General features: G+C 45.7%; 1 protein-coding gene across 2 annotated transcripts in view; it reads left to right on the top strand.

Annotated features, from left to right (window-relative positions):
- Positions 1-14,520, top strand: part of SMCO4 (single-pass membrane protein with coiled-coil domains 4) — a 32,034-nt gene extending 17,514 nt beyond the window's left edge. For both annotated transcript variants that reach the window (XM_084265885.1, XM_084265886.1), the window contains exon 2: positions 13,172-14,520. In XM_084265885.1, coding sequence (XP_084122011.1) covers positions 13,308-13,487 — 180 coding nt within the window. In that variant the 5' untranslated portion in view covers positions 13,172-13,307 and the 3' untranslated portion in view covers positions 13,488-14,520. The remainder of the gene's footprint in view (positions 1-13,171) is intronic.
- Positions 14,521-15,327: the final 807 nt, after the last annotated feature.

Raw genomic sequence — 15,327 nt, 5'->3', positions numbered from 1 at the left:
CCACACCCTACATCCACTGGATCATTGGCAGATGCCTTTACACACCCGTTCTCTGCACACCCACAGTTCCCAAACCCCACAGGCCTCGATGCTGACTTGGCTTCTGTGATTCAGGGTACAAGTTGAAGTGGTTTGATTGTTGAATGCCTGCTGTTGCACTGAGAAGAGGGATCTCCTCAATACCTTGGAAGATACAGTGTTGAATTTGGCTGATGTGAACAATGAAACAAAACGAGTCGTATTTTTAAGAGCTGGTCAGCAATATCTTAATAAAAATGGGAAGAAGTAGAAGAATCAACTGTACCACAAAACCAACTGGAAAAAAACCAAACCCAAACCCTAAAGAAAAAACAACAACCCCAAAACCAAAAAAAAAAAACCCAGCCCAGCCAACGGCTTGGAGCAATGTTCCTTGAAATTGCTCTAAAATATGAAACTATTAAGAGTAATCTGAATTAATCTACGCAAAGTAAGAAAGATACCTGCTTAGATCTCAGCAGCAGCAGGTGCTTGCAGTATTATAAATAGAAAGCAATACAAATTGAGGTGCTTATTAAATTTGCCTTTATGATGCTTTGAAGAACTGCAGTGGAACAGAAAAGAAAAATTACCAAAGGCTGTGGCTTAGAAGGGTGGCTTAAATAGCTGTGCTGCCAAAGGAAATGGGACATAAACTGGGATAAGTGATAGACTTGTTCAGAAAAGGTTATCTAACAGCGATTTGTCCCTAGCACGGGGAGATTGGCCGAGAGCTTTGGAGAGATGTGATTGAACAGAGGAGGGCTTAATTTTTTTGGACAGTTTTAATACAGTATTGAATTTTAATATATTTTCCAGGAGATTGCACTGTAATCCTTTGTAGCACTTATGTCTCTCAAGGTTTTCCTGGTTGACCTTTTCCCCTTTTCCCCTTCCCTCAACTGACAAAACCTAATTCTGTGGGAAATGTTCTTTGGGAAAGGGGCTCATATCAGAAATTTTGCTGCCTTTTTGGATAAGGCTTCGGCGAGGATCCTGTCTGTCCTCCAGCATTTCCTAAAATTGTTGAAACGCTGTAGGGCCTCCGCAGAGAGGTGGCTGAGCAGAGCAGCTAACAAATCGTCGGGTAAACCAGATCAGAGCAGCAGGCTTAACTGGCAGAGAGACTATTAAAAACGAATCAAAATCTGCAATGTTTTTTTCTTTAATGAGATGCTCAAATTGATTTAATTTGGCAGGGAACATACTAGGGAATGGTGGCGTGGGAAAAGCGGTGCTTTGGGGAGCAGTGAATTGCCCAGCGTGAGAACAGAGATCCTACTTTTCACTGTAGCGAGACGCACGCGCGTGTGGTGGGGAGGAGGTGTGCGGCGGCACAGTGTCACTGCTGCACCCTTCTCGTCCGGGGCACTCTCTCAGAAGGTGCCTGGCATACCAGCAGGGCAGACAGCTGGGTTACAAACGGTGGTAACACATGTGCACACGCAGGACAGGTAGAGTCATTATTGCAGAGCCAAGGGGAACAGGGAACGCGTGCAGACAACAGGATTCCTGGCTTCCATGCCCAGACCTCCCTGACATAGCACGTGTGGCTTACGCAAGCTAAAGTAGCTTGTATGTCACACCAACCACTTCATGTGTTTTATCTGTGGTTAAGAATTCAGTTGCATCCACATGCTTAGGGGTTAGACAAAAAAAGATGACTTAGGCAGTGCACAAGCACGACAACCCTTGGAAAAGTCTGGATCCGTTCAGCAGGGAGCGAAGCTGCATCTTGTGCTAAGCTTACTGGGGTTAACGCATGCTTGTGTGTCATTGGTGACTCTCTGAGAGCACTGGGAGCATAGCAGGTTACTTAAAAACAACCCGACTGGAAAGAAAGGCTGTACAGGGCTAAATGAGAAGGGTGAATATGAATGCTGTAACGCAGGGAGATGTAGTGTTTTGGTCTCAGTAAGTGCTTTAAAAGAAGGTCACTTGTGCTTCATGGTGGTTGAACTGTGATACAGATCGATAGCTCTTTGCTGAATGTTGTAGAGGAACTTCTGAGACATCCTTCTCTGACTATCTGGGCTTGCTCATAATGGGACTACATGTGCCTCTGTAGTGTTGGCTCTTGCTTCTGAGTTCTTGAGCTGGTAACAAGTCCTTGCTGTAGGACTGTAAATACAAGTAGGTAAATAGGTGGTGCAAGAACCAGTGTTGCAGAACTGATGAGGTAAAGCCAGGTTTGTGTGAAGAGGGTGGCTTTGCTGGGAAACTCCCTTTGGTTAGACTGTGCAAAACTTTCTTTCTATCCCTGTAATTTTATTAAGTCTTAATTAAACTTTCTGCATTTAAATTAGTTTGCATTAATGTCACGCTGTCTTATTATGTGTATATTGACAGACACTAACAGGGATTTGATCAGCCTAATCCAGCTGTATGTAATTATGTGCCTTCTCCTTAAATAATTGCAAACAGAGCCTATCAATCATGGCAGGAAAGCCTGCTGCTTTATTATAATGTGGGATTGTTTAGTGAAATGTAATAAGACTTCAGGTTTAAGCTGGGAAGTAAACAGAATGAGATTTTAATGAGATCAGTGATAGGAAGAAAAAACTCTCCCCACCCATCCTGTGTCGCAAGTCCCAGTTCTTGTCTTCTCTTCCCGTCTGAAAAAGGTGTCCTGATTGCATTGTTGTCACGCTGATGTTGAGAACATTTCTGTAATTTGAAAGGAATTTGTGAAAGGCACAGATTTCTGGCTGCTGAGGAAGAGATCTAACCTAAACCTGTGGTGCTGTTCCAGTATAAGGTGGAGGTTTTTATTTCATTCATTGACAACTTGATTACCCGGATCAAATGAGAGTGTGTAGAAAGCGACAGAGGTGGGAATGAAATCTGCCAAACCACAGCATTGCACAAGCTCTAAAACACCTGTCCCACTTGGAAAAGGAGTAAGGAAGGGAGTAACACAGGCACCCACTTCAGTGATTGCATTTGGGCTGATTCCTGTGTGATTTAGTTACTCTCTGGTGTCATGCAGTCCTCCCCTGGCACGTGTACAAGCAGGGAGACAGGCATGGTGCCAAGTAGTCTTTCCTCAGCCTCCTACTGGAAAACCATCCGTGCCAAGAAAAGCTTGAAAAACCAGAAATTCAGACAAGGCCCAAAGGGGAAGAATTTGAGATCTGAACCCCATGTTCAGCATGCTGTGGTGCTGCATCCAGGTTGTTTTAAAACTGCAGATACCTCCAAGTTGCTTGATAGAATAAAATGGTAAGTACCCCATCTGTCAGTGCATTGCTGTTCGTTTGTACCTGCAGGCCTGCCTCAGGTGGGTTTCAGGAGCCCAGGTTACACCCATCATACTTTCTCCTACTGCAGGCAGTTCTGTACCTTGAGCTAGAACAGGGAGATTTCCCCACGTGCCTTCTGAAGAAACAAGTAGTCTGAGTCCAGCATACACAGATATTTTTCTGGTCAGGAAGTAGAGATGATTCTTCTAGATGTTGCCCTGGTACCTTGGGAACGGTTCTTTCAGCGTTTATCTTCTGCTGGTCAGTCTCCATCATTGGCCTCTGGTGTGTCCCCATGCGCAGGCGTGTCCCCGCGCACCCCGCTGCCCCAGGCCCATCCCCTGCCTTTGTGTTTTTGGTGGATTTAGAATTAACAATCCGTTCTTGCTGTGGGCATGGAATTTTTTGCCTGCCAAGTTTTAGCTTGGGCAGAATTTTCAGTGCCAGAGTTTTAATGACAGTAGAATTATAATAAAAAGCAGTGACAGTCCCTCAACTCTCCTGTTTGCATTACAAAACGGCAACATCAGGCTTCGGACCCGCTGGCGTTCTGCCTGTTGCATGGCTCTGGGATCTGTTTCTGACACGCTTATCGTGATGCTGTATCATGCAGTGACTCTTGTTAGCAACCCTGGAGTTTGAATGGGAGAGGTAACCACCAGACCACGTGCTGGATCATAGGAAAAGCGCTTCCCATCTAGGTCATCATCAGCTCGGGGGATGAGTGTTGCTACCCTCTGGTGACAGTTGAGCTTGTGGTGTGAGTTAGCAGTGAAAGTCCAGACAGTCCAGGTCTCTGTGGGCTGGTGACCCTGATGCAGATGTGCTGGAAATCACCATTGTTGCTTACACACTGGATTCCGATCACTACACTTTGCAGATGCCAAACGCCTGGGGTTGGTCTGGGAGAGCAACATGTGAATTTTGAGGAGCTCTGACACCAGTGACATGCTTGTTTTTATGTATTTATTTAGTATAGCTATTTAGAAAGGGCCTGATTTTGTGTAAATACACCAGAAAGATAAATGTTTTGTATCCAAAGGAGTCTTGTCAGGAACAGCTGAGAAAATTACTTTTTAAGAAAACAGCTGAGCAAACACATAACATCAAGTCATGTGGTAGGTGCTGTGGTTTACTGCGCTTATGTGCCACATCCTCTGTAGCTGTATAGATGGCAAATGGCAAACTCTTCTCTTACTGCCTCCCCTAGGAGTTGAATTCGTGCGGTGACAGGAATTACGTGGGTTTTTCTCTTGTGTTTTCAGTAAACATTAGTCGTATTTCTTCATTGCACCGCCTGTTGCAAAAGTTGTCTTGATGCTGGTTCTTTATCTACAAAGAAAAATACAGGTTATTTATCCACCTGTCCGTGGAGCAAAAGGACTTGTCTCCTTTTTTTTTTTCCTTCTGAAATTGAATTCTGTTCTGTTTCTTCGTTGCGTTCAGGCCAGATAGGATTGCACTGCAACGCCGTGTGCGCCAAAAATACCACCTCGTCTCTGTTGAACAGTGCCTTCCCAGATGCAGAGATCCATGGCTTTTTGTTCCCAATACAGATTGCTCGCCATATCCAAGTCCCCAGAATTGTGAAAATCGTATTGAAATAGCTTTTTGCTTTGGTGGCCTTGCTGTCTCTGACTTTCTGGCAGTATTCAATGCTGGCTTTCATTTTCCAAATGCTGTGAGTAGTTTGGAGACTCTCAAAGCTGCATTTACAGTAAATGTGATGTTGCAGTAATGACGGGTCGATACAGATTTAGGTCTGTAATTTGGAAAAAACCCACCACCCCTCACTAAAAAATAATGTTAAACCGACTTCAAACAGCATCTTAATAGTTCCATATTGTTATGCATGTAATTAAAAGCTTTTACCCTTGAAAACGGGGGTTGTGATTTGCTAACCATAATTATTTGCTACAGTCAAATAGACTGAGGTAAATTTTTATGATACTAAGAAATGGCCTCATGCTGTAACGTGAAAATCTGTTTTTCACAGAGTAAAAATTCTTCTCTTACTACTCTTCCTATTTAGCCCTCTCTGAAATGATGACTGATAGTATCGCCGAAACATGAAGAGCTCAAATTTAGCATGGCAAGCATTATCTGCAGCTACCTACGTGTTCTGCTGTGCAGCTTGTGGTTAAGAGTAACGAGCTGGGTGACCTGGAGCATTTGGCAGTGCAGAAGCCAAAGTTATTTGTGTGTCTGTTCCTGCAGAGTAGTCCTTGCTCCCTTAGGTTGCTCCTTTTGGTGAGGGGGGCAGCTTGGGCAAAGGACAGATTTCTTTTTTAGGCAGGCAGTCATCGTTTCCCCTTGTTGCTGTTGCACAGAGCTGTGCTCCTGCACCGAAAGGAACTGGTCCTGCAACTGGAGTACTTGTTTGTCACGGGGCTGCTTTTGTGTTGCTGGAAGTGGGTTTGCTGCGGTGATTTGGGGGGGAGGGGGATGGGGAGGATGTGACAGGGATTAAAGTGTTTGGTTAATCCTCTAGGCAGGCTTGCTCTTTAGGGTTCAGCACTCAGTCAAATTGGCAAATCTCTGCTCTGTCCATCTTTGTCACCCACAGAAGTGATGACACAGAACATTTTGCTCCTTTAGAGCCTGTCAAATAATGAAGATTTTTTTTAACTATCATTTTAGATTTAGTGTTTAAAATGGAGTGTAATAATTGTGCTTGAACAGGATGGAAATAGTGCTTGACAGTCACTACTGCAGTTGCACAAAACCTGTGAAAAATCAAACTTTTCTTGGAAAGAAAAAGCCTCGGGACCAGGTTTGCAAGGCTTGAGGGGCTTCCTGTGTCTGACGCAAACACAGGAGCAGGTCTGGCACAATGTTGGAGTTGGGAGTGGCCTAGTCTAAGAGCTCATGTCAATCCTACGCAGGTTACTGCCAGCTGAAGGGATCAAGGCATTCTTCATAAAAGATGGGAGGATTGCTATTTTTCTCTCCCACATCTGCCAAAACTGAAACACAAGGTATAAAACAATTGATGAAGTTGGGCCTGTGTGGATGGAAAGGCTGTGTGCAGAACCAATGTCTCTGGAGACCCTGACTGGAGCTCTGTGCACAAGGATTCCTCTTTGTAAATCTGGCCCAAGCTCCTGCTGAAATACTTTTTAAAATTCTCATTTAGCTGTGTTTCTAAGCTGGCAGGAGCGCCTTAGAAAACTGTGACCTTGCTGATGCTCTAGCAATGGCCAGGAATTTGAGCTGCAGGAAAGAGAATTCTGTCCAAAATGTGGTATTTCACCTCAAGGTAAAGTTGATTATGCAGCAATGATAAAAAGTTACGTTTTTTCCCCATGGGGTAGGGTAAAACGAGTCTCGTCCTTTACTGAAGAGTGCCCAGGGTTTGAGAAACAGCATGGCATGCGGTTCAGTCCTTTATTAACAAAGAAAACCTAAACCACTTTCATGGTTTCAGAGGGAGGAAATAACATGTTATCTGTTGCTTAGGCTCCAATTAAGGGTAGAAGCAAGAATGGTGTTCCTTCAGCCAGCGTGTTGGTGTCCTGCTCCACGTCCTGACTGTGGCAGTGCATCAGGTTCCCTCTGGTGTCAGGAGCTGCCATCTCCTTGTGGTGGCCACTGGTTCAGCCATAGTGAGGTTGAAGTTGTACGAGGTAAGGGATGATCAAAGCCTCGTGTAGGAGACCCAGCACAGCTGCTCCTGGCTGCCCAGAGCTGCTGCGTGTTTTCTGCGGAGACCTGCTGTGTGTGTGGGGCCTGGGGCTGCGGCAGCGCTGCAGGGAACGGCCCTTTCTCACTGTTGGGACGGGTGGGTGGTCTTCATCACGAGGCCAGCGCCTGTGCGAGTTTTAATGAGCCTGTTTTAACAATTGCTCATCCCCTTGGATCCTCACCTCTTCCTCTTTCCGTCTCTTGGACTCAACTCTTCTTCCAGCAGCTCTGGTGGTAGTACCCTGAAGTAACCAGCATGGGGGTAGAAATAATTAACAAGCCAGTTAGTCTGTTGGGTCTGGTTCTTCTTGATTCTGATGCTGGTGTGTCCCAGTGGTTGGGAACTGCTGGTTTGGGGCTTTGTAATACTCTGAAGAGTATTTAATGTTTAGGTGTCTTGTATCCTTTGTCCCCACTGCCAGCAGGTGGTTTGAATACAGCGTGTCCTGGTTGTCTGCTGGCTGTCCGGCTTTGCTTTTGTTCAACACATGAGTAACACCCAGGGCCCAGAGGAAAATGAAAATAATAACAGTTCTTGTCAGATTGTTTGGATTTCAAGGTGCTTTGCTGTCCCAGAAATGTTACGGGACTGGTAGCAGGCTGGACCAGGTTAATCCCAATCAGCTCACCAACAGATTTGGAGGAAAGTTACTCATCTTAACATGGCTGATGCCTTCCTGCCCTACAGTCAGTGGTAAGAACTTCAGATGTCTAGACATGTGATTACACAGAAGCAGGTAAACAAAATCTTTCATGCATGTGCTGCATGCAGGGGGAGATGCAGAATTGCAGTGCCTGGCACACGCTGGTGTAGTGTAGCAGGAGTCGGGGCTGCTATCCCTGCCTCAGCAATAGCCATGTGTAGTGTGATGAGCTTTTCAGTGCCAATCAGAGTTAATTTTACCAAAAAAAACCCCCCACCCCAGTAGACAACTGATTGCCAGAAATTCTGTTTGGAAAATTGTTGATAAGAGTTTGAAAGATACCAGACACACAAGTTTCACTACAGGCTTCTGGTGCAAAACTGCCCCTGCTCAGCTGGAGCTGCCTTTCTTAAGATGCTGGCAAATGCTTCAGCACTGGTCTGAGTGACTTCAGCACGGCCACTGATTTACACGCTGAGGTTTTGTGGCCGGCTCTGCAAAACAGCTCAGAGTAACTTAACCCAGAAGGTAGAAGGAAGAGCATATGTACGTATAAAAAGTAATTTGGATGATGGGCAGGGAGGAATGTAATTATGCTGGACATCAAGCCTGGGCACTAAAGTTGTGGATTTTTATTATGTTGAAGAGCGATGTCTTTAGGTTTGTCCTCATTAGCTTGGACTCCTTAATGTTTTGTTCTGCTTGAAACCTCAGTTTTTCAGTGTCAGGTCGGAACATGGCAGTGTTGGTGAGAAGAAGTAGCGTTGTGAAATGGCTGTTTCAAACAACTCTACCAAGCCAACACTTGTTTTCTTGACTTGGCAGTCAAGATGGTTTCTTTCTAGCCAGCAGATGCCTGCTTTGGGGGGAAACTTTCCTAGAGTGAACTTAAAAATAATCTTATCACCCCATAAAATTTTATTACTGCATTTTAAATTGCAGAATTCATGAAAGAAAGGTGAAGTTACGGCCTCTGTCTACTGCCAGGCTCCTGTCACAGCTGTTGTGGACTATGGATATTGTGTGTTTGCTAGAGTCTTAATCCCTTCTGTACTATTCCTGTAAAAGTTGAGGGAGTCATTGACTTTCCAGTAAAAGCAGCAGTTGCACCAGTTTGGTGCTCGTTTCCAGCCTTGGCAGATAGTTGGGCCAGGCTGAGCAGTTATTAGAAACGGAAAGCTGCCCTAGGAGGATGGGTACAGTCTGCTGCAGTGAGGCCTCTCCTATTCAGGGGAGGCTTTCACTTTCATTGCCTTCTCATTGCCCTTCTGATAACTACTTGCTATCAGGCGTTGTAAACGGGCAGTGCGACCTAGACTGGTAACTACACCCCGCCTGATGCTTCGTTACTTCCTTCCTCTCTTCGCCTGCGCTTCGCCCTCCCGCTGCGCAGGCAGGGTGATCGCTGGCTGGAGGAGGCATCGCTCAGGAGCGTGACAGTTTCTTCGCCCTGGCACGTGTGCCACAGAGAGCGAGATCCTGACAACCCCATCCCAGCCCTGGCCCCAACTGGCTGTACTTTCTGTATCTGTTTCTTCCTTTCCATGACCGTCCAGTCTCCTGCTTTCCAGTGAAGCTTGTGGGCCAGAGGCTTGGCAGTGGATGGGGATAGCTGTGGCTCACTTACTCTGCCTGTACAATGTGGGCTGTAGGATTTCATCTTAGGCAGCTGAGCACAGGTTTTTAAGTGCTGTTTCGTACCAACAGGAGCACAGCAGCATGTACCACATCCCGGACCTTTCCTGGGGGGAAGTGTTGTCTGTTGCAGCAACTGTCTGATCCTGGCAGTCGCGTCCGGGCTCTGAGTGGCAGCAGGGGCCTGGCAGCACCTTGCAGAGATTCGCTGCTTCCATTTTATGGTTCAGTTAAGACGAACCCTAAGGCTCATCTCTCTGAAAACTCTGGGCCAACCCAATCTACTGGAAACATATTTGGAGATTGATGCCAGATTCCCAAACTGGAGAGCATCAGCTTGCAACTCAAGTGGTGCTGACATTTGCGGGAAGGCTTTCTGTTCTAAGCCGTCAGATGTTAGCTAGTGTATGTAATTAACTTGGTATAATTTTGCTTCAGAATGAAATATTCATTCAAAAGAGACTTTAAAAAAAACATGCTGATGTTTTTAATGTCTGGGTAGCAAGTGATGCTGCGTAGAGCAAGGCATACATTTATTGTTAGGAGAGATTGGTTTCATGGCAACTCCTGTTTGTTACTATGGTACATAGAAAGTCCCAGAGGCTTTTACTGTCCATCACTTCTTGGGTCTTGTGAGTAATCTGGATACAAAACCCCCTGACATAAGTTGACAGTGGAGACAGAAAACAATTGGAAAATACAGAAGTCCGAAATGCTCTGGCTGTCTGGTTACCCCAGAGGGCAAAGTAAAGCTGTGTTTTGCATAGTAGGTTTTGTGGAGTTTGGTAATAAAGCTTGTGAGCAGGGCAGGAGGAGAACAAAGTGGAAATGACAGGGATAAAGGAGAGACTTCTTTTGCCACAAAAGAAACTGGAGTTGTTAGAGAAGTGATAAACAAACCCAGACCAGAAGCCCAGAGCTTGCAGCAGGTGCAGTATGGAAGACTCTGCCCTGAAGCTGAGGACTTGCTGAGAACAAACTTTCAGAACTGTTGTGAAACGGAGTAGTCCCATCTGATTAAAAGGTGGGAACAGGGTGTTGTGTGTACATGCTCCACCCGATTCCTATGTACCACGCCATCATGAAGTTCACTGACCACTTCTCTCTAAACTTGTTAGGTATTTTGGTGCTAGTGCTGCAGCTTGCAGAAGGAATTGGCTCTTTTGAAGACTTGAACTTTATAGTTTCCTCTCTTGAAAATCATCCCAATCACCAAAATTTCCTTTTTATGCTTTATCTAAACTGAGATAAAGTGTTTGCCTTGGACTCCCAGTTGAATCAGCAAAGTTGGTGATCATAAGAAACAACTGCTCCAGAGGGCTCTGTGTGTGTGTGTGGGATTGGTGAATCCAGCTGAACACTGAGATCCTGTCACGTGTAACGGTGTTTTTTCTGGGATCCAGGGTTTGTTTAGGTTGTATGCAGGAAGGACCATGTAGAGATGGAAACACTGACCCACCGATCTGCTCTGGGATCATGTACAATGTTTGCTCTGATAGGCTGGTCACTTCCATAAGTGGAGTAATTAGTAGTTATTCAACATTTTACCCTAATTGATGCAATTGGCTGGATGGGATGCCCCTGGGACGGGATTCCCTGGGGTGTGCCGCAGGGAGGTGGCTGCTGTGAGGACAGAGGATGACCACTCCCTTGCAGTCGCATGTAACTTGTGAGTGGGATTCTTGTTTCGTACTGAGCGCTTTAGTTTGGTTTTGCTTTTGTAGTCAGGCTGACAAATGGGGATGTGTGCTCACACCAACAGAAAGCATTCCACTTTCAGAGAAAACCGCTGCTTTCTTTTGTGGGTTTTTTGGGTTTTTCTAATTTTTAAAAGGAGTCCTTAGCTCGTAGCATTGACCAGAGATGACGCATCAAGAGGAAATCGTGTCTGTGGTGAACTGAGCAAGCTTTGCAGCTTTGTTGTTGACATATGCTCCTCACCTTTAGCACCATGCTAAATCATCTTTATATTTTGATATAAAGAAGAGGAGAAGAAAAGAGGCAGTTACATTAACCCACTCATTTCTTCATATATTTTATTCTGTCAGGGATTGGTGGAGAAACACCATTTCATAGTTTCCTTTCAGCTCAATATTTGATACCAGTGATTGGTACCATCCGAACCTGTGGCTGATGTGCTGCTGCAGAAATGGGGGGTGTGGCAAAGAGGGAAATAGCCCAACAGACAGCATCCTCCCTCCCCATCATGGTCTGTGAGTTACACACCTGTGGGCAGCTATGGGGCAAAAAAACCTTCAAGTATGAAAATAATAAGCACCTACTGGTTCTCCTTACTTCTGAGAGGCTTTTACATTGTGCCATGTTTTTGTCAATCTTGCTTTATAGATTGTTCTGCTTTTAAAAATTGGTCTAGTAGGTGCTTTGGAGCTACCTTAGTAATGCCTGCCTGTCTACACCAGAGATTTGGAGGCAGGCTGGTTATCACTTGGGATCTTCTTACGAAAGCAACACTGTACTAAGAGTGACAGCGCTGAGCCCTGTTATGATTTAGACTGTTCCCTGGCAGCAGAACCAGGAGTGTGAGTTAAGCAGCTCTTTCCCCACTGTGGTGGTTCACCCCAAGCAGCAGCTGAGCACCACATGCTGCTCGCTCACTCCCGGAGGAGAAACAGAGCCCGTCCCTGGGTTGGGATAAAGGCAGTTTGCTGACAAAATCACACAAAAGGGGAACAATTACAGCCCCTGACAAATTTCTCTCACACACGGTGATAACAGAGTAGCTTATTGATCTGACAGTAACAGAGTGCTGCACTACACCAGGACCAACCCAACACCCCAGCCACTCTGTCCTGGAGGCACCTAGGAGCACCCCTCCCCAACCAGCCCCTTTTATAGGGGAGTGATGTCAGGTTGTGTGGAAACAGCCTGGGCTAACTCAGCTCACCTGTGCTGGCTGCTTGGGGGGTAACTCTGGCCTGGCCAGAACCAGGACATTACCCACATTTCGTCCTTTTAGAATGCCCTGTGTTCCAGTAAATACCTGGTGTGGATGATGAGCACATAATGCTTTTCCTTACAGCAGGGTGTGCTTGCCCTTCCTTGTCCTGAAGGTTTCTGGGGAGCCACAGACCCGCAGCTGTTCGAAGGGGTGGCTGGTACTCTGTTGGCACGAGACTGATTCATATTATTTTTACTAAGCCTTTAGCTGTATTATCTTGTTTCACAGAATCACAAGGTTGGAAAAGACCTTTAAGATTGAGTCCAACCGTTCCTGTCCTATGCTAAACCATATCCCTGAGCACCTCATCTATCCATCTTTTAAACACATTCAGGGTTGGTAACTCAACCCCCTCCCTGGGCAGCCTGTTCCACATCCCAATAACTCTTTCGGTGAAGAACTCTTTCCTAACATCTAATCTGAACCTGCCTGGCACACCTTTGTGCCATTTCCCCTTGTTCTATCTCCTGTCACCTGGCTGAAAAGATCATCACCCACCTCTCCACAACCTCATTTCAGGTAGTTGTAGGTGGTGATAAGGTCTCCCCTCAGCCTCCTCTTCTCCAGGCTAAACATCCCCAGCTCCCCCAGCTGCTCCTCATAAGGTTTCCCCTCCAGCCCCTTCACCAGCCTGGTTGCCCTTCTCTGGACTCGCTTGAAGACCTCAATGCCCTTCTTGTAGTGAGGGGCCCAAGGAGGATGGAATGCCTCAGAGGATGAAATACATGGCTTTGTTTCTGGTTTCACAGAGTGCAAGTTCAGTGCTCGTGGACGAATGTGCACCTGTGATGAGCTGCTGCGGTTTTTATGGCCAAAGCATTATCGATGAGCTGAGCGAGTGCACTGAGGTTCCACTTCCTTGAAAGAAGCTGCACAGACACGGGTGCCAGCTGGATAAAAGATTTACCAAGTGGAGCTGGAAATGGTTTTAAGAACTGGAACATGTGTAGATCTTGCTCAAAAGACTTCTTTTCCCCTTTGTTTTGCAGTTTCTCACACAGCCAACCACTTGAAGGAGAAGGAATTCTACAACCCCTTGTTTCATAAACACCTTGGACTGCCTTTGCTGGTGCTCAGCTCCCTTTGCTCGCCTGGTCTGGTGAATAAAAAGACCCTAAGAGGAGGATGAGGCAGCTGAGAGGAAAACCCAAAAAAGAGACCTCCAAAGATAAAAAGGAGAGGAAACAGGCAATGCAAGAGGCCCGGCAACAAATCACCACCGTGGTGCTCCCCACGCTGGCTGTTGTAGTACTGCTGATCGTTGTGTTTGTTTACGTAGCGACTCGTCCCAATACAACTGAATGATGGGGCTTTGCAGACTCGGGAGCTTTGGGGTATTTACTAATTTTGCCAAGAGCCAAAAGGAACTCTCTGCCGCTCCTGCAGTACTTCACAAAGGAACTCACTGGTATCTTCACTCTTTCTCCTGGTTAGGGTCCTGCAGTTTCTCTTTAGGAATGTAACATGAAACGTGTTGGTGAATGTGCCGGTACGTTTTATGGTCCGGTTCACGTGCCTTTCAGACTTTTAAATGGTGTTTTTCTTAAATCCATTTGAAGCTCTATATTGTAAAGGGAAATTGTGTTCTGCTATAAATTTGTAAAAAAAAAAAAATTAAAAAAAATGAGCTTTCAGCTTTTCTCTCTGTTAGGGATAACATTGCTCCATGAGCTCTTGCCTGTCTATTTCAGAACTTCCAAAGAAGTTTCTTCTTTGTACCTAACGTCATACGAAGTGCTTTGATTCAGGAAGGATATATTTATTTTCTGAATAAAAGAGAGAAGTCTTACCTGGATTCTTCTAATTATTTTGTGGAAAGATGTGACTTATTGTGAAAGCCCACATTGTGTAATGATTTTTTCATTAAATGACATCCAGTTCACTCAAAAAGAGTTTCTTTGTGCTGTGAGATGCCAGCGTGCAAAGCAAACGTTTCAGGATCGGCATGAAGGAACTACACAAGTTGGAGAGGGAGATTCTGCCAGTTTATGGTGAAGTAACTGGGAACAAACTACAAAAACACAGGTAGTTGTTTATCTGAATGTTAAATATTTAAATCTGTACAAAGTGGCAATAAAAAGGTGATTTTGGATACAGCCCTTGATTTCTTTTTTTAATTTTTTCTTTTTTAAAGGAAGGAGAAGTATTGTTCGTGTAACTTTGGTCTTATTGACTTACTGGGGTGAGCTGCTGTCATCCCAGAATCATTAAGGTTGGAAAGGACCTTTGAGGTTATCTAGTCCAACCACCCCCCTGCCACCCTGTTACTCACTGAACCATATCCTTAAGTACCTCATCCAACCTTTCCTTGAACACCCCCAAGGGATGGTGACTCCACCACCTCCCTGGGAAACAGTTCAATGCCCAACCACTCTTTCTAAGAAGAAATTACTCATTTCTCACCTGAACCTCCCCTGACACAACTTGCAGCCATTCCCTCTTGTCCTGTCGCTGGTTATCTGCGAGAAGAGGCTGCCCCCAGCTCACCACAGCTTCTGCTGGGAGCACAGCTTTGGCTGTTTTATTCTAGGAAATCAAGCTATCGGTTCTGATTCAAATGCTTCAATAATCCTACTGTATTTTTCTGCAGCCCTGTCTCATCCAAATGTTTTAAGGCACTTAGCAAGCATTAACAGTCAGAAGACTTTAGGGAAGGAGTCTGAGAACTCAACTGCTGCTTAAATCTAGGCCAAGCGAGGAAGACTGTGATGCTGCTGTGCACTGAGGTGTAGCAGGAAATCGACCCCTGGAAGCTTTTATTTCACGTGCCATCTTCTGGCACAAGGAGAGTCCCATGGATTTCCGTAGGACTGTTCTCACATGTGGCAGTGGAACATTGTCCCTTGCTTCCTCCCAGGTGGTGTCCCTGTGTGGAATGCTGCTGCCAATCAAGGTTAATGTAGGCAAACCAGTGCAGTTCCTTTGCCCTCAGGCATGTGAGCCCTGTGCAGGAAGAGTCTCTGGCCGACTGTAAGCTAATGCAGGGAGGAGGAGACACAACCCGGGTGCTGGGGTGGCCACAGCCTATGACACTCGCGGTGCCACTGCCCTCAGTAGTGCCTGGAATTAAACTGTCCCTGCAGCCTGAGATGTTTTTGAAAAACAAAATATGCTAAAAACAAAACAGAAGAGCTTGGTGGAGCTG

This window comes from Gallinula chloropus (assembly GCF_964237585.1).
Source record: "Gallinula chloropus genome assembly, chromosome: 1".
In the NCBI taxonomy this organism is placed as follows: domain Eukaryota; kingdom Metazoa; phylum Chordata; class Aves; order Gruiformes; family Rallidae; genus Gallinula; species Gallinula chloropus.
Note: the sequence above shows the minus strand (reverse complement) of the source record. Positions and strands in the feature narration are given on the sequence as shown.